Below are 24,983 nucleotides of genomic sequence, written 5' to 3'. Positions count from 1 at the left end.
CAGGAAGATTTTCAAAAAGACATAATTCCCTCTAACAGGAAGATTTTCCAAAAATAAAACCTTCCCTTTAACAGGAAGACTTCCAGCAAAATGAACACTATACCAATTACATAAATTCATTATAAATAAGCTTAAGCATAAGCAATGCCTCCTACTGAGGATCTACGTGGTAAGAATGGAAAAACTGCCCTTTAACAGGAAGATTTTCAAAAAGAAATGCTTCCCTTTAACAGGAAGACTTTCCAAAATAAGGTTGATAATATACCAATTATTTAAATTGGTTAATTATTTAAATTGGTAAAAAGTTAAGACTTCCCTTTAACAGGAAGACTTTTCAAAATGAGGCTAACACGGCACCAATTATTTTAATTGGTTAACAGTTAAGTAAGCTAAATCAATGCCTCATATTTAAGATGCATGTAGTGACAGTGGAGAGGATAAACTTCCCTTTAACAGGAAGAACCCTCCAGCAGAACCAGAAGTTGGCTCTGTATGAAAGGCCATCTGTCACTACCCCCGGGGGATTTGAAAAGACAGAATAAAGAAAGAGAAGAAAAAGAGTTGCTCCAGGAGTACAGAATAAAGAGAGAGACAGAAAAAGAAAAAGAGCTGCTCCAGGAGTACAGAATAAAGAGGGAGACAGAAGAAAAAGAGCTGCTCCAGGAGTACAGAATAAAGAGGGAGACAGAAAAAGAAAAAGAGCTGCTCCAGGAGTATTTCTATAGGAGAAAAGAGTGTTAGTTATAGTAGAAGCTACTTTGGTGGCTTCATCTATGAGAAAAAAAAGTTATTTGCAACAAAAGGTCCTCCAGTTGCTTAGTTTAGGAGAAAAAATGGGTTAAAACAAACTTAAACACTGAAGGACAGGTCCCAGTCGATCCTCTCCAGATGGTAAACATGGAGCTCAGCTGAAAACCTGTAAATAAGAGATGGTGGATTACAGTGTGAACATTACCTCTGGGACCTCCGGCCTGCAGCTCCAGGAGATCTCTCCGTTGTCCATCCTCGTCCAGACGAAATGAAGTCAAATGACGAAATTGCACGAGGACACGCGTTGTTTCGGCGCAAAAACTAATCAGTTTTCGCATTTGAACTGAACGTAAATTAAATTTGTTTGAGTTTTTGAATTATTAAAGTATGGAACTAAATATTAAATAGGTACAAAAAAATATAAAAGTATGTTTGTTAAAATATAAAGACCTCACTTTCACCCAAAAACATATTTGATATTCATTGGAAAGATAAATATTATCCTAATGGAGCTATACTAATGTCAATATAGACACATTATATTAGTACTAATAAGTAGGTATGTTGTCAAGGTTTATTATAGTGATATTTACAAAGCCTAAGCTGAATCACTTCTTACAGTCTCTAAACTGTATTTGCCAAGTTCTTGGCAGCCTTCTTTCTTTCACATCACAACTGACTTTAAGCCAGGAACTTTAGATTGTAGATATCAGATTCTAGTTGCACCTAAACCTAAAAAGGTCACAAGACCACAACAACTGCTTCAAACACTAAAAATCCAAAGACCGAAGGATTTACAGCAGCAGAATCCTTCTCAGCTCATTGACTCTCAGCAGAGAATCAAACCAAACCAGCACACCAAGAGGCCTAGCGTTGGCCTTCAACATTAGCAGCGTAGCAAAACCCGCAACAGCTCCTACCCTGAGATGTCTTCTGGACCCGCCATTGGAACAGTTCTTTGACTTAACCAACCTTTGATGGGTCGGGCGGATCCGCCAGGCACCTTGTAGCGAATCCTCAGCTTGACGGAAGCGATCCTCAGCTTGATTGAAGGGAATCCTCAGCTTGATTGAAGGGAATCCTCAGCTTGATTGAAGGGAATCCTCAGCTTGATTGAAGGGAATCCTCAGCTTGATTGTAGTATATCCAGAATCGATCAACTGCTAGCTCCAGACGCCATTATATCACCTCAGATGTTTCAGGGACGCCAGCAACCAAACTGCCGCTGAGAGGCCATGGTCGGGTCTCTCCTTGTGTGCTGCTCTGTTTAGACACAAAAAATGGCTTCACTAACGTCATCGGTGGAAAAAGACAAACAACTTAAAACTAGAAAATTTCTGAAGAAATTTAAACGGGGCCTGTCAGAGTATGGCCGTCGGTTGGAACACAGCGTTCTGATGCTATTAGTTAGCATTAATGCTAAGCATAGCTAAGACCTACTAAATAGCATGTGGAAAATCACAAACATGTTGACTAACATGGACTTGCACCATTCAGTACGTTAAAATTCGTGTATAAACTAAAATTAGCCAAAATGCTAAAGATAGGCTAAATGCTGTCAGTAGCATGTTTGGCATCACTGGCATGTTGTTCTACATTGACTTCCTCCAGTCAGTATACTAAACATAGCTAATGTATAAAAAAAATAGCTAAAATGCTTATTTTATGGAAAAGGCCAATATTAGTGCACCATCTTTATTTTGAAATTTTCAGTAAGCTTCATTTTAAATGGTCACACTAATCCCATGTGTGACAGTGGTTGGGTTAACAGCAAGTAGCTCTGAAGTACTGAAGAGGATTAGGGCCACCAAGAAAAAGAAAAAAAAAAAGAATTCTGAGATTAAAGTCAAAAGTCAGAATTCTGAGATTAAAGTCAGAATTATACTCAGATTCTGACTTTAATCTCAGAATTCTGACTTTAATCTTTAAAGTCAGAATTCTTTTTTTTTTCTCGGTGGCCCTAATCCTCTTCCGTACTGAAGCGCCTTGACCGTCTGCACTAGAAAAATTTCGAAAACATTTTACGGAAGCAGGCATTTGGTGCGATGTCATGGCCGAGTCAAAAATCCACTCCGTTTCTCACTCCAACGGAGCGGCAGTTGGAGTCAGTTGCAGTTGGGGCCAAGAAGCTTCGTGTAACGCTCTGCGTTTCGGCAGTTGGAAATTTGGTTCGCTTTTTACGTCGCCATTTTTACTCGAAACCCCAATAAAACTAGCAGCCCGGATGCCGAGATCGAGCCGCACGTTTTGATATTTTTTTAGTGGGCGGGCACGCAGCGGTACGAGCCGCATTAAAGGTGACGGAAGAATAATAAATAAACATAAATAAATAAAATTTATTTAAATAAATAAACTTTTTTTTTTTCTGAAGAAATTTAAACTGGGCCTGCCAAAGTGTGCCCGTCGGTTGGAACCTACCGTTCTGATGTTAAAAATTAGCATCAAAGCTAAAGTAAGCTAAATGTACTCAATAGCATATGGAGAATCACACGCATTTTGAGTAACAAGGACTTACTCCATTCAGTACGTTAAAATAAATGTCCAAGCTAAAATTAGCCAAAATGCTAATGTTAGCCTAAATGCTGTCAGTGGCATGTGGGGTATCACTACCATGTTGTCCTATATCCGCTTCCTCCATTCAGTATAAAACATGGCTAATAAGAAAAATAGGTAAAAGCTGTTTTAGGGAAAAGGCTAATGCAGAGGGAATGCAATGCATGCTTTCCCTATGCATTGCTTTGGCAGGCTCCAATAAAAAGACATTCTATTGACAGAAGAACAACAGGTGCCTTCGATGCAATGCATAGGCAGTGACCAATTTACAACTCAGTCACTGCCTTCCCTATGCATTGCTATGGCAGGCCCCAATAATGCTTCCGAAAAGTAACTTACCGAATAACCAACGCAGCGATTTCAAACGTGGCTCTCCCGCGGCCTACTTGGCATCACTGCGGCCTGCTCGTAGGTCAAGTACAAGGCCCCAAACTAGGCTTCGATAAACACTGACACGATTTCAATCGCATCCACAAAAGTTTCAGTCATACGGCTGGGCGTCCGCTCGGATTCCGCTTCTTGGGAGATCAGAAAATATCATTTTTTATCCAGGTTGTCCCAAAATTCATGAATATCAGACCGTTAGTTCCGTGTCTCCGTGCGGTCAGGTGCTAGCCATGTTTTGGCTTTTTTTTTTTTTTTTTTTTTTTAAACGCTCCACCTAGAAGCTGCGTCATATTTCTATCCAGCATGGCGCATGCGCGTCACGCTCATTAATAACAAAAATGGCGCCATTAGCCACTGTTGTCAGATTTGACATTTTCCAGTCCAAACACAAGGTAAAACTAAAACCTGCCCAACTGCAAAGAAACAGTGCAGATCTAAACCTCTAATAAAACTCATGTTAATAGCACTATAGGTTTTATTCATAATCTATTCCTAATGTATATGTAGAATAATTTAAAGAAATAGCAAAGTTTTATATATATTTTTTTATAATGTAGGACTGTAGATTTCTTTTAAGTTTTCAGAATTTCAAAATGTACATTTATCTAAGAACTAATACAGTTGTAGAAACATTTAGAGAAACTAAATATATATATTTATAATATATTTTCTTTCTCTCTCTCTCTATATATATATATACATATATATATATACAGTACAGACCAAAAGTTTGGACACACCTTTTAATTCAATGAGTTTCCTTTATTTTCATGACTATTGACATTGTAGATTCACACTGAAGGCATCAAAACTATGAATAACACATGTGGAAATATGCACTAAACAAAAAAGTGTAAAACAACTGAAAATACCCCTTATATTCTAGTTTCTTCAAAGTAGCAACCTTTTGCTGTGATTACTGCTTTGCACACACTCTGCATTTTCTTGATGAGCTTCAAGAGGTAGTCACCTGAAATGGTTTTCACTTCATAGGTGTGCCCTGTCAGGTTAATAAGTGGGATTTCTTGCCTTATAAATAGTCATGAAAATAAAGAAAACCCATTGAATTAGAAGGTATATATATTCCCCTTCCCACTAGTTGAGTGATATACTGTATATATATATATAGAGAGAGAGAGATCTATATATTTGTTTTTATATTTTCAGAGCTTAACACCAAACTGCTGCTCCAGTATGACCCAACTCTTATGGAGAGTGAAGAGTGTCAAATGACAATAACTAGCTTATGTAATAATTATTTAAGTGTGCCATTAATTTAAAACTCTTCACTGTTCATATATCTGTCTTTTTTATCCATCTTTAAATAATATCAGCTTAAAGTTTTGTAAAATAGATTTTTCTTTATCTTTGATTATTTTTTTGCAAATATAAGTCAACAGATCTTACTTAAATGTTCAACTTGGATTTAATTTTAATATAAATAAAAAAAATTAAAATTAAAAATCTGAAGAGCCCCTTTGGAGCAGAAAGACTCGACTCTTTTTTTATTGATCTAAGCCAAATGAGCCGGTTCTCTAAAAAGAGCCAGACTTCCCACGCTGCCGTGAGCCCTTCCCACTAGCTGAGTGAAGCTGACACCCCACCCACGTCAAAAAACCCAGCAAATAGTCTGAGTGGTTTGTGCTACGTTTGTGCAGGTTTCTGCCGTTAAAACTGTCGTTTGTGTACGGTGACCCTAATGTTGTTGTGTTTTTGATTTTGTTGAAGTGGTTTGCACCTCAGGGCCACCGTATTTATGCAGTTTTGGTTTCTGAGATATTAAAAACTATTTTTTAGGTCATCCAGAGTTCACCAGAGTTCACCATTCCTCCTTATTGCTCCAAAACAAACCAAAGTGGGCTACTTCATTACTACTCCATTTGTGCAGGTTTGTGCCATTAAAACTGTCGTTTGTGCAGCTTTTCCTTGTGAGATATTAAACATTATTTTTTTAGGTCATAAAGAGTTCACCATGCCCCCATATTGCTCCAAAACAAACCAAAGCGGGCTACTTCATTAGTGCTCCATTAGTGCAAGTTTGTGCCCTTAAAACTACCGCAGCGAAGTTGTTTTCAAGTTTAATATTCCAATACATAAATAAATAAATAAATAAATATCTTGAAATAAAGATCTTGAACTATTGCTGCTTTTTTCAAATATGATGTTGTTGGAGCTATTTATTCTTTATTTCTTTATCCATTTGAATTTTGTTAGTTTATTCTTTAATTTCTATTTTTTGTATTATTTACAGAGTTCATTTGCAGGTTAATAATTGTTGATTCTATTTATCTTTTGTTTTATTATTTTTTCTTATTTATTCTTTCTGAGTCAGACAGGAAGTAAGGTGGGTCAGTCCACTTTCTATAAATGTAGGGGCCTGGTAAAGGAGCAGCAGGCATTTGGGTTTGGGGCCTCTGGTTTTTACCAGAGCAAGAGAAGTAGACAGGAGAACAAAGGAAAGTTTGAACATTGTAATTGTTTGCTGAACAGGAAAATAAAAGCAACCAAGACAGTCAACAAGTTTGGACATTAAACTTCTTTTGCCTGCGTGCAGAATCTTGACCCCAGTGCCTTATAGTGGCTGATGGAACTTTTATTGGATGTTTGGTTTGACAATCAATCGCCACTACAGATGTCTTTCATCAACCAGTGATGTTACCTATCGATTAGAAGACTATACTCAGTTATGTAAAGTTTAGGTTTTGCAGCTTTGTGAGAAGTTATTAATCATTAGGATTATGAATGCAGCTCAATTCTTGTTGGGATGTGATCAAGAATCAGCTTTTTTATTTGGTTTTGGCTTTGAAAAATCCATACATCATTACCCAGCTTCTATTTTCACAGTGGGCCTACATTTAGTTTGACAGATCACTACTGGATGTAAGCTTGACGAGTCTTTATTTTGGGGTAATTTCAATGAAAAACTATCTATATGCCTGCCTGTAATTATTCTGCATAGAGAAATATAAAATGTACTAATTTAGCACATTCAGGTGCTAAAATACCATAATTAGCTAGTTATTCGTGTAGTTTAAGTTGTTTGTGTTTTGGGGCGTATCTTAAACTGTAGAATAATTATAACTTGGTCTCTGAAGCTCAGGAAAGGTGTTGTTTTTCTGTCTAGAGCTCATATTAAACGACGTAAACAGCCTTTTTCGTCACGCTTCCTTGTTTATGTTTTTTCCGCAGCAGCAAAATTCGCTTGCAGCGTCCTCGTTGAGCCGCGCGGCCTCAAGGGAAATGTAGTTCTGTAGGTTTCAAGAACCACTATGTACCTCTTCAGTAATTCGACTCAAAAACTACATTTCCCCAAAATGTCGACTCTGCAGCGAGCCGTTACCGGATAACTCGGGTTTTGGCAATATTGCAACTGTGGAGCAGCTTGTAAACAGCTGTGTAGCTGCTGCGCACAAAACACAGGTAAATCAAGCAGTTTTTCTTTCTTTACATGCATCTGGCGAGGATGAATCACATTTAAAAAGCAATGGGCGTTTGTCTACATCGCAGTAATTGCATGTTGTGTTTGTGTTTTGTGGGGTGACGCTAATAATAAATATGTTAAGCGACTTAACCAGTCGAAATTAATCAGCTGTATGTTGTTATTTGGTGTTAAGAGGCAGCAGTAATGGGTTCTGTAGTTACTAGCTCCAGAGTTAGCTGCGGATATCTGAGATTTTTATGGTTGTTTTTGTTGTCTGGCTGCGTGGCTTCGCATAGTCTTGTAGATGTAATACATCGCAGCGCCGCATGAGGCCGCTGTTTCACCCGTGTGGTTGTAATTTATTTAGAGGCTAAAATAAAAATGCTTATTAATGTTTTCTATTCCGAGTAGCATCCTTAACGGAAAGCTTACTCTTTATTTGTTCGTTACAGCCTTGGTTGTTGCTGACAAACATGTCAGAAACATCAAGTGACTCTGAGTCCTCCTGTGGCTGGACCATTATCAGTAATGAGGTAAGCTGTTATAAAAATAGTATTTAATAACATGCATCATATGGTTGTTCAGTCACAATTAGAGAGGCACAAATCAGATTCTTGTGGATGATGTAACTAAGACTGCTCTGATCTCACTTTAAGAAAAACACACACACACACACATACAGTATATATTACAAATATTTTTGTTTTAACCTACCTGCTATGAGTTTTCATTATTAATTGTGTGCTACCACAGGGTGTGTATGTGTGTTTGAAAACATTCACTGTAAAACAGGGTTTTACTAATATTTTAAAACAAGTCAACATAATTATGGAGTTAATATTTTAAACTGGTTTTAGTGTCTTATATTTGAAATTAGCACGATCAGCTTAGTTAGCTTTAGAAAAGGACAAACCCCTTGTGTATTACTTTGTATAGATTCTTAGTTTAAATATGAAATTTCCCAAAGATTCCTAACATTTCAGAAGTTGTCATGTTCTAGGAGAGAAATATTAAAACAGAGAAAGCAGGGCAACTTTGCGGTCCTCTGCTTAGCCTTCCTATTTTCTGCTCAAAGTCTTGCTCTCTACTGTTATCTCACAGTCTGAAGGAAACACGGGTACTGATCAACAAAGACAGTTTTAAAGATTTATAAAAGAATTCAATGTTTATCCCCACCTGTTGGGGATAATCGAGTTTAAAATTTCCTGGTTCTTGTCTCTTTTTTTTCGTCTATATTTACAGTTAAAATTGGTTCAGGGATGGATGAGGCATTATTATAACTGTACATATAAAGCATGAACTATGCTATTCCTTCATCATTTCCAGTTTTTCAGTATTTCTGATGTGCTTTTGTAGGGCTCGGATATAGAGACACTGGGATCGGAGGCTGCGGGCGAATATGGAGCTGAGCTGGTGGAGCGCCGCACTTTGGAAGAACCACAGCTGCTGGAATCACAGGCCTCTGTATCTGCTGGTAAATATCTGGCTAAATGCTGTCCTTTAGATAGCCCTGCTTGCAGTGCTGGTTTTAAAGGTCATAAATAATAAAAAGCAGAAACACTTTTAGCAGAGTGAGAGAAACTGTTGAGGCAGTAAATTTGCTGTGTTTTCATGTCAATCCCCGGCCTGCAGAGTGGTAGTGAGACATCAGCAGGCGATATCAGAGCAATGGTGTCCTTTTTATTTACGATTACTTGGTGGATTGTCTTTAAAATGAGTATTTTACTAATTACCAATTTATATAGAATGTAAACATTGCACAAAAACATTTTATTTTGCATCTTCTTTGCTAAATTTAAATTCTGAATTTGCCAATGTAGTTGAGAAAACATGAATTTTTAATATGTTATGAACCATTCAATTGAACTATTAAATCATGAGAATTTACCTTGTAAAATGATTTGTCTGAGGTAACCTTAACTTTTGCCTCTCGTTTTTACTTTTAAACAAAATAGCTTAGTTTCTTTTTTAGCTTTATTTGTGTTTTTTTTATGTATATAAAATGTACATCTGCATTTATCTTGTATTTAAGTTTAGTTAGTTGTGAAGTTATATCTAAGCATTGTATTTTAGTTAAATACATTTTTGTTTAATTGACAAAGTTTCTTCGCACAATTGCTGTGCACAAGCTTGGCTAATAAAGCTGATTCAGATTTTATTATCCAAGGCTTGTTCTAATCATACTGAACTTTTTTCTTTTTACATTTTTACCAGCTCTATGTGTTGAAGAAAAAGCTGCTGATTCTCTAGATGTCACACTGGGAGAACAGGCTGTAGATGAGACACTGTGCGGTCCTGAGGTGAGAGGAGCTGAATTTATACACAGAAAATATCAGAATAATCCAGAATTACAGTTTTATGACCGTCTGCAGGCTAGAGACGGTTCTGCAGTCAGAGAGCAAGTCTTCTCCTCCAGTGATCACTCTGACATTGTGACTCTGAGGGACCTGAAGGAGGACGAGCATGCAGAGGAGGAGGAACTGGAAGAGGCAGGCAGCACTGAGGAGAATTACCTCGGCACCTCCAGCAGCAGTCATTACACCTTCACTGCTGCAGAAACGGGTAAGACTCACTGCACACCTCGTTGTTTTCTTCAGCAAAATAATTTAAATCCCTCCTCAACAGTCGACAGCAACGATTCAAATACCAAATGTTCCTCTTCTGGAGCAGGTTTGTTGTTGAGTCGCTGGAAACTTCAACAAACTCTGGTGAACTTGAGTCACCGCCTGAGGAGTCGCCTCCCTGGTAGTGGCTCGTTTCTTGATTTAAATCAAAATGAATGTAACGTGATGCAAACCTTGTTTAGCAGCATACCAAACTAACACTGGGTGCCTTTCAAAAGCCTGAAAAATGTGGGCTGGTAGTTTTAGTGTTTGATTGCATGAGCACATTTTAGGCATGAGTGTGACATTTTGTATCATTATAATTTTTAACCCTCCAGACACACTAGAAAATCCAATAAACTTTATTATGATTATATATTTTCCCTAAAGTGATCTCCTCGTATTATCTTTTATCTTTATTCACTTTCCTGTTGATATTAGAAGAGACGATTGATTGATCTTCCATCTTTGTTGTGTAGTGATAGACAGAAACATTTATGATTTTGAGGTTTCTTTTATTCACCAAAAATAATCTGAACCACTGGAATCACAAATTCAAAATATTTATTTGTGGGTTTTATACACCCATCAAGCCTGGTAGTTAAAACCTAACATGCAGTCCCTTACAGAAGTATTCATACTAGGGGTGGGCGATATGAACTTAGAGTTTTATCTTGATATTTTGTGATATTATTATAATAACGACAAAAATGATGATGGAAAACTATTTCATATTCAACTATATGACTGTGAACGTTCATAGCGCCACAAACAGCTGCTCACAGTAACTACATTTTAACATATTTAAAAATTTACTGATATTTATTGATGCTCCTGTGGAACAAACAGTGGAGAAAATAGTAAAAAATTTAATTTCCAATGATTTAAGTTTTTTTTTAGCATCCTTAGTTGAAATGTATTGAGACACCAATAAATCAAAAAAAATTTTATAATCAAGAAATTGTCACAATCAATAACAAACATTACAATAAATGCTTACCCCTAATTGATACTCTGAACTTTTTCTAATTTTTACTGACGTGTAACTACTACATGTAACTACACTTTGGTGTTTTTCTGCTAACGCATCATGACTTTATGCTACATGGATAATTTTACCTTTTAAAAACCTGGAATGGCTTTACATTATCCCACAAAATTAGGGTATTTTAGAAAATATTGATAGCCGATATTATGCAATAACAGGTTAAATGTGAACTTCTCAGAGGTTTTTTATTTCTCTGAAGCCTGTGTGATTTAAAAAAAACTTCAGATTTTTTTAAATCTGAAGTTTATGACCCCAAATCTTGGGGTCATAGTGCGTTGGTGTCTTTTCTTCTTTGTCATAATCTGATGTGAAATGCAGCTTTCCCAGCGCAGCAACCACTGGTGACAAACTCAAGCAGCAGCGACGACGAGGTCGGACGAAGCTCCACTCCGGTCATACGAAGACGAAGGGTTAGGAAAAATACCACGAGCGTCGTGACTGATCCAGAGGAGGAAGAGGAGGTGCTGCCAGAGTCGTGGTCCAGTGAAGAAGAGCAGCAACCTGATTGGGCGGAGGGGAGACCAAACGCTGCTAACGAGGACAGAGAGCAAAGCCGAGGCGGGAACGTCCTCAACAGATGCATCCTGCTCGCCCTCATCATCGCCGTCAGCATGGGCTTTGGACACTTCTATGGTAACGCCAGATTTCATACGTCAACATGTGCAGACCTGCAGTTACAGACCTCTGTTGTGATGTGAAAATGATCCGTTTTACCAATCTCTCCTCCAGGCACGGTCCAGATTCAGGAAAGGCAAAAAACTGTGGAGAAAACCAGAGGGATTGAACACCCGGATGTGAGGGGTCTACTTGAGCAACGTATCAGAGATGAGCATTTAACAAAGCAGGTTAGTTAATACACACCTCACCGCTGAGGGAACAGGAAGTTTAGAGTGTAACTAACGCCTTAAATCAACTTTTTCATGCTGATAAAATGTCTGGGTACATCATTTAGGGTTCTAGCTTTATGTTTCTGTACAAATTTGGATATTTTCTTGTAAATTTGTTGAGTTCTTTATTATTTTTGCCTAAAACCATGTCAGTGCTGGCCACCTTTGGTACAATCCCTGAGCAATTGAATTTTCCCATTCTTTAAAATGGTGCAGCTTTTCACCACACAGTATAAAACCGTCTCACTAAAACCTTCCAACAAACAGAAAAAAGTCGCTAGATTTGTCACTTATTGGGTTTTTTCAGTAATTTTTATTTGAACATTATACAAACGTCACACTTGTCTTTTCCAGAAGTCGTAGTACAGCAGTAAAACCAAACATGATCAAGTTCCATTTGAGTTGCTAGGTAACGGGGCTGAGGCTCAGCTGGGGTTGCTAGGTAACAGTGCAGTGTCTGCCAATTGTGACTTAATATTTGGGAGGTTTTTGAAACACCTTGTTTTCCAGACACCAAAAAAATTTAAACTTATTACCAAGAAACAGCGCGTGGGCTATTTTAGAAGCAGTTGAAACCCAAATGGAAGTAAGAAAACGTGCAAAGTATGAATTTTGAATAAGAAATTCCCTTTAAAAACATCATGGAAACAACTTGGAGCACTGTGGTGCTGTCGCCTTCACACTGGAATTACTTTTTTCAGATTTGACACAAATTTATTGTTGATAGAGGTTCTGTAAGCAGTGGGAAGCATAAAGTCAAAATTAAAAACAGGATCATTTAAATATACTGCTTTGATTGTATGAACTGAAAAACACCTTTTATTTCACCCAGAGGAGCGACTTTGGGCCAGATGACCTCGATGAGCAGCAGGTTATTAATTTGCTCTCGGGAGTGATTAAAAAAGCAAAGGAAGAAAACCAGGAGCTCAAAGCAAAACAAGTTCACATCCAGGTAAATCCAGTTGTCCCTGTTCAGACATGTAACCCGAACTTTAAAGGTGCAATTAACTTTTATTAAAAAAATGTTTTTTAGACATATTTGTTAAAAATGCCACCATGTTGCAACAGTATAATATGAGACAGATAATCTGTGAAAAAATCGATCTCCTCCACCGCTTCCAACCAAAACCAGTCAATCAGAGCCGGGAGGCGTGTCTGATCGTTGTCAATCATCCTCATGTGTTGATTGCTAAATGTTCTAATGATGGAGAAACAACTCTTTGTTACAGGAAAACTGTTTGTCCTCTGTCATTGGAAGCTATGCTAACTAGCCTGAGCATTCATGACAGGCTGTGCTAGCTGTAGCATAGCAGAGAGCAGAGTGATTGATAGCGCTAAGACCCGCCTCCTGTCTCTGATTGGTTGTTCTTAGTTAGCACTAGGAGAAGTCAGAGAAAGCAGTTTTTTTTCCCACAGATTATCTCTTGTCAGAACATAAAGACAGTTTCACAAATATTAAAAAAAAAAAAAAAAGTTAGATGTTAAGTATTAGACAAGCTGTAAATATGTGTCTTTTCTCATCAAGGTTCAGAGAGATAACCTGGAGCAGATGCTGAAACAGACCGAGGAGGAGAGGATTGAAATCGTGTCTCTGCAGCAGAGTCTCTCAGATGAAAACATCCAGCTGAGAAGCTCCATGGCACGCGAGGAAAAGTCTCTGTCCGTCCTGCAGGACGAGTTGAGAAACCTGCGCTCCCAAATCAGAGATCTGGAGGCGAGGGGAGCAGGAGCCGATTCTCTGCTGTCTGAAAACCAGAGGCTGAAAGAGCAGCTGGAGGAGGAGCAGCAGAACATCAGAAACTTCCACCTTCAGAGGGAAGACATGACGGCTGAAGCTCACATGCTGAGGAAGAAGCTGGAGAGAGAGAGGAAGGTCACGGAGGAACTGAGGAGCGAGCTGACCGCTCTGAGGAGTCACGTCTCTGATTCTGACAGGCAGAGTGGTTCAGAAGCAGGAGATTTGGAGAAACGCCTGCTGGATCTGGAGAAGAGGCTGAGCTACGAGCAGCAGCGCTCCGACCTGTGGGAAAGGCTGTACGTGGAAACCAAGGAGGAAAAGGTCAAAGGAGACCGAGAATCCACAGTGAGGAGAGCTAAACAGGGAGTGGCCAGGAAAATGAAGGAGACGTTCGATGCTGTGAAAAACTCCACCAAGGAGTTCGTCCACCACCATAAGGAGCAGATTAAGAAAGCCAAGGAGGCCGTGAAGGAAAACCTGAGGAAGTTCTCTGACTCCGTCAAATCAACTTTCAGACACTTTAAAGATTCAGCCTCGACGTTCATCAACAAAGCCCAGGGATTTTACAGCAAGAAATGTGACAGAGCAAACACAGAGGAGTGCTGGCAGCACAGAGCGCAGAAACCCAGACGCACACCCGACTCCTTCCAGAACCACCACAACACACGGAAATCAGCCGGGAAGGTCCTCCAGGACGAGGATGAGAGCAGCCACAAGAGCAGCATGAAGGGATGCACCGGCGTCTTCGACTGCGCCTACCTGGAGTCCATGAACCTCTTCAACAAAGCCACAGAGCCAATCAGAGCCGAAGAGTTCGACCTCCTGCTGCAGAGCTACCTGCAGCAGGAGGTCGACCACTTCTACCACTGGAACGAACTCAGGACGTTCATCAACGGCTTCTTTCACAACGGACTCTTCATCCACGACCGCATGCTCTTCACAGACTTCGTAGGCAGAGTGGAGAGCTACCTGAGCGACATGCATGAATACCACGGCCTGGACGGCGACGTGTTCGGAGACCTCGACGACTACATCTACAGGCACTTCTTCGGAGAAGGCTACGCCAGGAGCTACGGTCCGCGGTAGGTCCCCTGCAGACTGAAATATCCTCCCAAATGTTGCTGTGCACAAAGCTAAGACCAGTTTGTTTTACAGGCATGCAACCTCTGAGGAATTCCTGCATTGAGAGACTCTAACTTAAAATAATGTAAGGAATAAAATCTGATTCCAGGGAAGAAAACATTAAACACGATGCAGCACAAGACAGTTATGTCTTCTGCCTCCATCTAATTAGGGCAGGAGGATGTGGCCGAAAAATGTGTGATGGTATAAGAGTTTCATATCAGTTTGTATTAATAATAATCGATAAATTATTTTTGTTTTAAATACCTAAAATACTGCCAAACTGGTGAGGTGATCTTTCCTGTTTGGTCCAGTTTTCACTCCTCGCAGTTGATTTTTAAAATTTTCTAAGCAGTTATGAGACACGGTGGAAAAAATTTAAACTGCTGCAATGTGAGTTACTCAACAGGTTGTTGCTAGGCAACCAGAGAGTGAGTGAGTTAGTTGAAGCCATTGACTTTGCTTAGCTGAATAAGAATAAGGAGTCATTTTATTGACATTGTGCACAAAAGAAAGAACAAAATTAATAAAAAAAAGAAACTCAAAGGCAAGTTAAATAATTGAATAAAAATAGTAATAAACAGAAAAATAAACAAATGATCAGGTTTTAAATTAATTAGCTGTGTTCATGAGAAGTTGAGTAAAAAGTCACTGAACAGATGAGATAGTTCCTATGAAAACTTTGTGTTTACTTTGTAACCATTTCCTATCTTGATGAAGCACGGCCACGTTTGGGTCGTTCTTGAATTGAAGTTTTTACTTTGGTCACGTCTGGTTTAGATGGAGGGCCATGTTTTTAATTTTTGTCTTAATTTTGCTGTTTGTTCTCTAGCAGAACTCTGAGACCTTCATAGAACATCTGCATTTATGCTGAGATTAAGTAATTTTTTATTTAGATGGCAGCTGAAAGTGATTTTATTGAGTGTTAAGAGAGGAGCGGGATCTGAATACAAATGCACACCACTCTTCAGATTTGAATTTATGAGAAATTTCCTTTCACCTCATAATTTTGTACTACGGTACTTTGTGTGGCCTTGTCATATAAAATTCCTACAAAACAAGTTAAAGTTTGTGGTAATTTTGACAAAATATATATACGAGTACTTTACCTGTTTTACTTTCCACTGAATTTCTGCATCCCCTATGCAGCATAATTTATAAAACTCTTAACTGTGTCTCATGGTGGTGATTTATTTGTTTTTTGTTTCTACTCCACAGGGGGCCGTTTCAGAGACCTGAAGACCCAAAGGAAGAGTGGAGGGCGAAGCACCAGCAGAGGAAGCAACCGAGGGGCAAATCTCGTCCTCACTGCGGTCGCAGGTGGAGCCGATCAGGAAGAAATGCAGACAGGCACATGGCTGATGTTAAAATCGAACTGGGCCCAATGCCCTTTGACCCCAAATACTGAAAATAATTCATAAGGGTTTCCCTTAAATTGTGAGTTTTATTTTTGACGCACATTCTCTATTTTTTTTGTAAGTTTGCACAATCCTTGTCGAGCTGCTGAATGTCCCAGAGCTGTTCTGTGTTTAACAATGTAAAGGTTTCACTTTCCTTATGAATCCTGCTAAATTAACATACATACTTCACAAAAAATGAAACAAAGTACCATGTAAAAGGAAAGTTTTACATAACTTATAATCATATACCACGTCAAACTCAATCCTAGAGGTGTTTAGTTTGTAGACAGTTAGTGTTTTGGTTAAGATCAGCTTTCAGAGTTCAGACGTTGTTTTCTAACATTCCACCTCAGCCTCGTTTTAACTGGACCCGCTTGTTTAATTTCAGCTTTAAATGCTTCTCTGTGATAAGACTGGAAAACAACAACTAATTCACTATGGTTGGAAATGAGATTTTAAAACGGAAACATTGGAGTTTAAAATATTTATTGCAGTAGAAAATTGTTACATTTTCCTTGGTGTTTCTGCTGGGGGTTCTTTCAGTGCCTTTCATAAATAAAGATGCTTCCTCCAACTCTTCCCTCGGGAACGTGAGTGTGAAATATCTCTGCTGTCCTCGTGAAGTTATTCACTTGCAGGAATGTGGAAATTTCCTACAGTTAGAAAACAAAACCTGTTTAATCTAAACATCAGACATTTGCACAAAGAGTCTTTGCTAGTGCCTTACCTTTTCCAAAACGTCAAACAAAACCAAATGTGTTGGCAGAGAGGATTTGTATGGAAAGGCAGTCCGGAGCCAGAGGAGAGGATTGCTGTAAAACTGTGCAGCTTCTTCAGCATAGCCGTCCTCTCCGAGGTCTGGAGGACACTCCAGGATCCTCATCTTCAGAGGACAGTGGACGTGGCTACGAGGAGACAGACGACTGTCAGCTGCCATGTGTAAATAACAAAGGTTTTAACCAGCTGAGTCTTCTAAGCAGCAAGACCTTCTTGTAGTGGTTCATCACAACTTATGGGGCTTTTCTCATGTCTTTTTTATGCTTTTGTTAGATCTAAAAGAAAAATAACCATTTTATCCCCTTGTTAGTGCTAAAACACTTGTTGCTGTTTTCTGGGATTTCATTAAATAAATGCTATCTGCTAAAAGAAAATCTAATTTAAGAAGTATTTCCTGCTAAAGTATTTACTATATATTATACCATCGTTCATCTGTGGAGCTTTGGAGCCTTTTTTTATGTCTGATTTGTAGCTTCAAGTGCGAGGATAAAAAGATTAAAAGCAGTAGAGTTCATAGAAGTTTTTAACAGCCAGATAAGATGTCACCAAATTTGCAAGAAAGTTTGACACATTTGGTGCAAAACACAAAAACTTATGAATATACAGTTTGGAAAAAAATTAAGAGTCCACTGCACTGAACCCCTTTGAAAACCTGGTTTCCCCATCAATTATTGCCTTCTGAACTCTTCCTGAGTTAAAACATTAGTATTGCTGTTGATAAATGAATGTGAACTTGTTTTCTTTGCATTATTTGAGGTCTGAAAGCACTGCATCTTTTGTGTGATTTTGACCATTTCTCATTTTCTGCAAATAAATACAAAATATTTGCTTGGAATTTCAGAGACATGTTGTCAGTAGTTCATAGAATAACAGAACAATGTTCATTTCACCCAAACATATACCTATAGAGAGCAAAATCTGAGCAACTGATCATTTTAAGTGGTCATTAGTTTTTTCCAGAGCTGTATGTGCATTTTAAAAAACATTCAATCTAGTTAATTATGGTTATGGGGAAAAATTATATTGCTAAACTTCAGAAACTTCCACCTTAATTCAATTTGAGTTAATCTATATATATATATATATATATATATATATATATATTTAGAGATATTGCTCACCATTTTTAGTGCAACAACATTACACCCTCCATGTTCTTGGAGGTTGTATGTTCTTATTTAACTTCTGCTGCAGTTCAGACAACAGTCTATCTTATAAAGCTCTGATGGGCTGGAGGTGTTTTGGTGTGTGTGTACCTGTAGAAGGGCGTTGAGTGACAGGGCATGAGGAAGAAGACATCGGACTGCGGGCGGGCGGAGTCGCTGCTGACCTCACAAAGCCTCTGAAGGTGGCTCATGACATCCAGAGTGCCTCGCTGGTGTATCAGACCCGTATACAGAGCCAGAACCAGGTTGGATACCAGGAGGAGGGCTGCAGCTGGTCGCCGCCACGCTTTGAGATGAGCCAAAGATATTCCTGTGATAAAACACACCTCTGTTATGAATATATCCCAACACTCTGGGTTTAATTAAAAGTGGGAACCAACCACAGAAGATCATGCAGAACGGCAGTACAGGGTAGATGAACCTGAACTCCTTGTGAGGAAGGAAACTGAGGAGAGAAAATACTAATGAATTAATTCTGCAAACCTCACAATCATGTTTTTCTACTCGTCAGTTCAGATTACCTGTAAACAACAATAGTCCACAGAACTGTGGCCAGCAGGATTCTGTATTTCCTGAAGGCGAGGCTGCATCCATGTAGAAAGAAAGGAAGATGGGGGCCGATGACGACGGCGAAGCCCTGGCTGAAGTACCAGTGCCAGGGGTGGGAGCCGTAGAAATCTGCCACACCGTGCAGGATGTTGAACTTTATGAAGTTGAGCTGCACCAAAGTCCACTGGAACAGAGACCAGCTGTTACCATCTGACCTAGACATATAAGCTACTGGCTCTGTTTTACCTTTTCGTAGAACAGACAGTCGATCAGTGCTGAAATCAGAACCGCCAAAATCCTGGAAATGAGAGAACATGAAGCAGTGAGGAAAGGAGACGAGACCCAGCTACGCGTTCATGAGGCTGAGAGCACACACCCTATAGGAATGTAGCGACGAGTGATGAGTCTCAGTTTGTTCTCTTCCTGCCAGAAATGGCACATCAGCAGAGGAAACCAGACAATCAGGGCCGTCGGGCGCACAAGCACAGCCAAGGCCACCAGAGACAAGTACTTTTTACTGGAAAATAACAAAACCAGTGAGGAATAAAGTCACTTTAAGGTGACCTATCGTGCTTCCTTGAATGGATGAGGATAGGTCTATGAGCTATAGAAAACATTTTCATAACATTTTTTGCACAAAATTATTCTTAGTTATTGAGATTTCAGTTCTGACTTCGTTTAGCTCCTTTCAGAATGAGACGTTTTAGGGCTTCTTGTCACTTTAAATCCAAATGACCCTCTGCTGGCCACGCCCCCAAAACTCAACGTTTACGTCAAAATGGCTGCAAACAAATGCGCAAATACACAGCCATTTTTTAACATTATACAGACGTCTTCTCTGGATGTAAGTATCCACACAGCGGTAAAACCAGCTGACTAAACTTGTTCTAGTTCCATAGGGGTTGCTAGGTAACGCCCCAGGGCAGGCTGGGGTTGCTAGGTAACAGCACAACGCCAGTTGAATGTGACTTAACTTTTATAACGGCTCATTTTCCAGACACAAAAACACATTAATTTATTCCCAAAAAATACAGCTTGGTGTTTTTTTGTTTTTTTTTAAAGCATTTGACTGTTTTAGCACCAGTAGAGACCTAAAACGAAGAACAAAAGCATGCAAAATGTGAACTTAAATGTGCTAACTCGCATTCACCTGCTGTAAGTTTTGGACCCCGGCAGAGGGAAGTAAAACAGAGCCAAACAGGTGAGGGTGGTCTCAGCGGTGTTCGTCAGAGTCCTGGTGCAGCAGAACCAGGAGAACCAGGAGCACAGGTGGCAAAAGAACTTGAAACCAGAACAGGTTCGTTTCAAAACTCCACATTTCTCCAGATTCAATCTAAATGTTTGTTCCCCCACTTGTTATAACGTTGTTGTACTTGAGTTAAGATTATTTACTGTGGATTCAATGAATCAACAACAAATTACTGAAAACGTCTTAAGATTTTCCATTGCTTTTATGGCATCTGGATGAGCTTAGATCAGCTCTATTTCACAAACTAGAACCTTTGGACTTACCAGATCAGGACTGGGTGCACAATATTCAAAACACAGTTTGTAAACTTCAGTGTCTTTTTAACCAGACTTTGTTTAAGACCCACATTGAACCTGAATTTAAAATTTCAAGAGTGAAAAAAAACCATAGTGAAATAGTGCTTTATTAATTTGTGAACAAATATGATTTGGCAAATCATAGATAGAACTTGTCATCTAAACATAAATTAGTGTCAAAACACCTGCATTTATTATTCATGATTAGATTTTGTACTTCATGAAGTGAAAAAAGCCTGAAATTCTGAACTTTTTCCACAGTTTGTCGTTTCCCACACTTAAACAAATCTGTAAACTATTACAAGCAAACCCCAGACTTTTCAAGACTCTGTATGATCCTTGTGAAACTGCAGAGTGATCCAAGAAGAACCTATAAGTGAACAAGCTGTTCTCGCTTTAATTCATTTGCCGGGTTCCAGATGTTTGTTGTATTCGGAAAGGAATGTGTCCTGGAGAGAGGAACATGACAACGACGAGGTTTTCCTACCGTCCATCTTGAGACGTCCTCAGTTTCCAATGTTCGGATGAGCAGGTAGAATTTCACATCAGCGAACGCAGCCAGGAGAGCTTGAGCTACTCGAGGCAGCCAAATCTGAAACCACAACAAAACCACATGAACTCCATGATTCATGCAGTCAAAAAAAAAAAAAAGTGTTGTTCCGAGAATAAAATAGAGCAACTCACCAGGAGATGGACTGTGTCGTAGTTTAGAAGGTGTAGTATTTTGTACAGGAAGGCAAAGAACAATGGAAATGTGAATCCTCTGATTCCTGCTTTCCACTCCCAGGTCAGATACCCATATGTTTAATTATAAAAGAAAATATCCCACAATAAAACCAGAGAACAAGATGCTGATTTTTATCTCTCCCATGCAAAAACAAAAGTGACACCACTGCTGCTATTCGTGCAAAACATCTGTATGCTACAACGTGTGATTATATTTTAAAGTTTATTGATCTTTGAGAATGTGTTATTATGTCATTACCAATTTTACTTCAAAATGGTCTCAAATCAACAATATCATTTATCATCCAGCTAAATTTGTTATCGTGACGGGCCTACTTGAAAATCTGTCTTCTGAACTGCTGATTCATGCTATTAAAATGTTTATTTAAATAATTATGGACATTGACCAAGGATATTTAAAGACCGTCCGATGGGCCACCTCCAAGGACTGCCAGTACTCATCAGGGACAAAGCTGGTCTGAACCAGGACACAGTTAACCAGCCTGAACACCACAGTGAAGACAACCACCTTCAGTAGACCTGTGGAGATAAATCACTGCTTTTGAGTGGGAACAGGAATTTCCTGACTGCACTCAACAGCAGCAGCAGCGAACAATGGCAGATGGAGGTGAATAAGTCACAGCACCGTGGTTTAAAAGTCTCCCATCCTCCTTGGAGTAAAGTAGGGACCTCCGTTTCCTCAGCTTCACATCCTTTGCTTTGCTCCCCAGCTTCAGCCGAGAGCGCAGGTTCTCCATCCTTACGTGCTGCTGGGGGGCATGGCTCACCTGTCAGAGCACGACTGGGCCGAGAGCCCGAAGAATCTAACACAGGGAAAGTTCCGTACTGCAAAGTTTAAATAAACTAATACAACCCGAGGTTGCAGCTGTTAACTCCGTAAATTTCCCTGCTTATTTGACTTCTACAAAAACCATTTTAATCTGCTTTAACTTCCTAGTTTGGAGACATTGCACAGGGTCATCAACACTTCCGCACTCACGCTTATTTCCGGTGTTTTGGTTGTGTCGCAACTTCAAAGTAAAAGTTCTTGTATTTCCAGTCTGCTTAGTTTTTTCATTGTAAGTAAATTGGCTTACTATTGTTTTGTTTCTATTTGTCCTTCAAGTAAAATAGTATAAAGAGTATACATCTACAATAAATATTTCTTGAAATTACACAATATAATTTAATAGGTCATTTTAACCTATTAAATTATGATGTAGAACCAAATCTAGAACCAAATAAAAATCTGTAATTATTAATTAAAACAAGTACTCCAAATATAAACAATCATGTCAAACGAAATCTTATTTTTGCTATAAAAAAAAAGAACAAAAGAGAGAACGAAAGAAAGAAAAGGCTACCTTTACCATGCAACTTTTAATAGATGTTTTCTATCTTAGTAAAACTTACTGTGGCTAATTTTATTTAAAAATTTGTTTTTTTATTAAATAACATGGATTCTGTCATTGCTCTTATGACCCACGTTTTAATTCCTGTCATTCGCTCGGTGGCGCTGTGCGTCTTCTAGACTTGTCAGAACAGACGAAGAAGAATGCTATCCGTCCGTACATAAGTGTCCCGTTTCTTTTTTCTCTTTTAACGCCTTTCCTCTCTTTTATTTGCCTGTTCCCCTTTTCTGTCTGGTGACTACAGACACTTTACATAAAGTGCTTCACTGGTGAGTGATGAAGGTCGCAGATAATTATCTCTGCATTAGTTAAAAATGTCATGCTTGATCATTGTTCAATGAAAAGGTTAGCATATTGTCAAGGTGGTGTCACACACGCATTATCCGGTCGGGACTTTTCAAAATAAGATGGGATTTCGGTGCTGCTGTTGGAGTTTGTTGAATACTGGTGAATTATCTTTTATAAGAATTAATGCTCCTTTATCTTTAGGTTTTATACTTCAGATAAGCTTTACACCGTTCAGAGTCTTACATTTTGTATATTTATGCTCTATTATTTTAAAATAAGTAAAATGTGTGTAAAAGTTGGGTTTCCTCCACCTCCTGTGCTTGACAGTTGGTATGAGTCTTATTAAGATGGATTTTTTTTCTCACAACCCTATTTAAATAAACCATACTTATTTAGTATTTTTGCCAATCTTCCTGTCAAAAATAAAACATTCTAATTTAGGCCTGTAAAAAAGTGAGATTTAGGATTTTAATACAATTTCTAAATTACAACCCTTGACTGAATTCACCAAGCCACCCACTCCTGGGAAGATTGGCAGATGCCAATTCTTTAGAATGACAGATTTTTAGATATAAGTTCGTATTGCATCCCAGCTTGATGTGGGGCAAGCTTTTTTGTTTTTTTTAAATATATATTATTGTTTATATCTTTTTGTTTTGTCAGTGTGTCTGCACACACTGACGATCAGATTATCAAATGCATTTAATTTTCTGCACCCAACTTTCTGTCTCACATGTGGAAACTGTGAGAATGTGTTTTGTACACACTACTTTTTCATTTTTGGTATCATTTTTGAAAATAAAAAATCTGTAGTGTGGTTATACTGGTTTATACCACCAGATATCGACCTTGATTTTTTTAAAAATTGCATTAGCAGATAACTTCCACAGCCTGTGAGGTTAGAATGTCTTAAAAGCTATGCATGTAAACTTCAACACAGCACAGAAATTGTTCAACCATTCCCATAATTCACCTGTTTGTCATCTTTTTCAGGATGGTTTGGGGTCTGTAGACTTGGATTTCTTGTCAAACAAGAGTAATGTTTCGACAAAGGCTGCCGTTCTCACAGCTGCTCTTAGCCACAGTGCTCGGGGTCGCTGGTGGCATCTACATCTACAGACCTTATTTTGAGTCACGACTAAAGGGCCTTGAACACCAAAACCAGGATGTGCCAAAGAAAGGAAATGACACGGACTGAGCATATCACCTGTCCCAGGAAACACTTCATAGACTGAACAATTACAACCGTTGGACTAGAAGCAAAACAAAACTCAAACCAGTGTGGATAAATTTCTGCTATTATGGGTTACCCTGCGTAATGATAAAATAAAATATTTTATTCTATGACATCACTTTTTTAACATGATATAAAATGCTGTGACTCTTCAGTTTTAAACACCCGCCTGCCTTACAATTATTCGTAAGAAATCATTTGTAAATGCAAATGGTGTTAAGTGAATTGTGAACTAAAAAATAAAAATGTTTTCTCATGTTGAGTGAATCATGACTGGCAGCATTTTTCTCAATGTTTTCAATACACTCCAGTGTTTTGTTTTTCTATGCCAAACTTTCACTTAGAGCCTTAAGATACATGAGCTACTGTAAAAGATGCAGACAAGAGGTCTGACAAGAATGACACAAAATATTCCAGTGACACTAAATTATCTCATGTGGAAGCAAAATCATCTTGTAAACATTTAGTGAATGTTATATTTAAAATTGTTGATGCAATGAAATTGAGAAAACATTTTGTATCTCAATCAGACATGAGTCTACTTTGACTAGGCTACACATAAAGCATCTTCTTTGTTTCTATTTATTTAGAAGTGGACTGGCTGGCATGTTGGGGAAATATTGTCCAGCTGCTAAACCTTTGTTTAATCTCTGTTTCTTATATGTTCTAGATTTTTGTGTGTATGTTTTCTTGATGTTGTTGCATGGGTTCTATTTAGGTGATTCAGATAATTCATGATTTAACGCTTTCATGTTTATGCAGATTAGGCACAGTCTCCTTTTAAAAATGTTTTTTTTGTATTTACTCAGGTTAGCTTTGTCTGATATTAAAATTAGTTTGATCTGAAACATTTAGGTGGCACAAAACAGAAGAAATTTTGGGTTGGAGCTAATTTTGGTGCCCTGTTCACTTCAGAAAAGTCATTTTTACTAATGCAAATCACAGTACGTGAACAAATGAACATGAATTGATGCCTGGTAGATCTAATATGTCCTGTGGCCAATAACACCATGATGTTCCCAAAGAAACTGACTATAATTCATAATTTCCTAATACTTGAATATTGTTTATATTCATAGAAATCCCCCCAAAGTTAACATAACTCACCCGATATCAGCTTGTGAGTTTTATACAAAGTATGCATTCGTTGAAAAAAGAAAAATCTCCAGGTTCGAGCCCAGCCTGTTGAGCTTTGCTGAATGTCTGCGCCCTGCGCCACCCCCTGCGTGCTGTGGTGGCGCAGGGGGTTAGCACGCCCCACATTTGGAGGCCTTAGACTCGCGGGTTCGACTCCCGGTCCCGACGACCTTTGCCGCATGTCCTCCTTAAAAAATGGTGCCGGCTCAGCTGGCTGCCTGCAGACGCAGCTCCTGTCGT

The 24,983-nt window shown here is 38.7% G+C and overlaps 3 protein-coding genes across 7 annotated transcripts; 2 read left to right on the top strand and 1 right to left on the bottom strand.

The window, feature by feature from the left end:
• Positions 1-6,980: 6,980 nt before the first annotated feature.
• ccpg1 (cell cycle progression 1) lies at positions 6,981-16,483 on the top strand. Of its 5 annotated transcripts, XM_032560247.1 has the most exons (12): positions 6,981-7,110; positions 7,564-7,644; positions 8,468-8,585; positions 9,326-9,411; positions 9,484-9,673; positions 9,782-9,856; positions 11,081-11,395; positions 11,477-11,607; positions 12,482-12,601; positions 13,175-14,469; positions 14,543-14,594; positions 15,728-15,873. In XM_032560247.1, the coding sequence occupies exons 2-11, from the start codon at positions 7,585-7,587 to the stop codon at positions 14,571-14,573; spliced, it is 2,421 nt and encodes an 806-aa protein (XP_032416138.1). In that variant the 5' UTR covers positions 6,981-7,110; positions 7,564-7,584; the 3' UTR covers positions 14,574-14,594; positions 15,728-15,873. The 5 variants fall into 5 exon arrangements, with proteins under 5 accessions (XP_032416138.1, XP_032416135.1, XP_032416134.1 ...); XM_032560244.1 differs by lacking the exon at positions 14,543-14,594 and having other exon boundaries at positions 11,492-11,607; positions 15,728-16,483; XM_032560243.1 differs by lacking the exon at positions 14,543-14,594 and having other exon boundaries at positions 15,728-16,483.
• pigb (phosphatidylinositol glycan anchor biosynthesis, class B) lies at positions 16,379-21,702 on the bottom strand. The gene is made up of 12 exons (XM_032560248.1): positions 21,319-21,702; positions 21,089-21,212; positions 20,631-20,748; positions 20,434-20,538; positions 19,552-19,682; positions 18,778-18,918; positions 18,648-18,699; positions 18,374-18,585; positions 18,233-18,297; positions 17,943-18,162; positions 16,637-16,814; positions 16,379-16,562 (listed from the first exon to the last, which is right to left on the bottom strand). Exons 1-12 carry the CDS (start codon positions 21,428-21,430, stop codon positions 16,449-16,451), a joined length of 1,572 nt encoding a protein of 523 aa, XP_032416139.1. The 5' UTR covers positions 21,431-21,702; the 3' UTR covers positions 16,379-16,448.
• A 1,663-nt stretch (positions 21,703-23,365) lies between these two features.
• Positions 23,366-23,879, top strand: pigbos1 (PIGB opposite strand 1). The gene has a single exon (XM_032560249.1). It carries the CDS (start codon positions 23,412-23,414, stop codon positions 23,568-23,570), a length of 159 nt encoding a protein of 52 aa, XP_032416140.1. The 5' UTR covers positions 23,366-23,411; the 3' UTR covers positions 23,571-23,879.
• Positions 23,880-24,983: the final 1,104 nt, after the last annotated feature.

This window comes from Xiphophorus hellerii, chromosome 4 (genome assembly GCF_003331165.1).
Source record: "Xiphophorus hellerii strain 12219 chromosome 4, Xiphophorus_hellerii-4.1, whole genome shotgun sequence".
NCBI lineage: Eukaryota > Metazoa > Chordata > Actinopteri > Cyprinodontiformes > Poeciliidae > Xiphophorus > Xiphophorus hellerii.
Note: the sequence above shows the minus strand (reverse complement) of the source record. Positions and strands in the feature narration are given on the sequence as shown.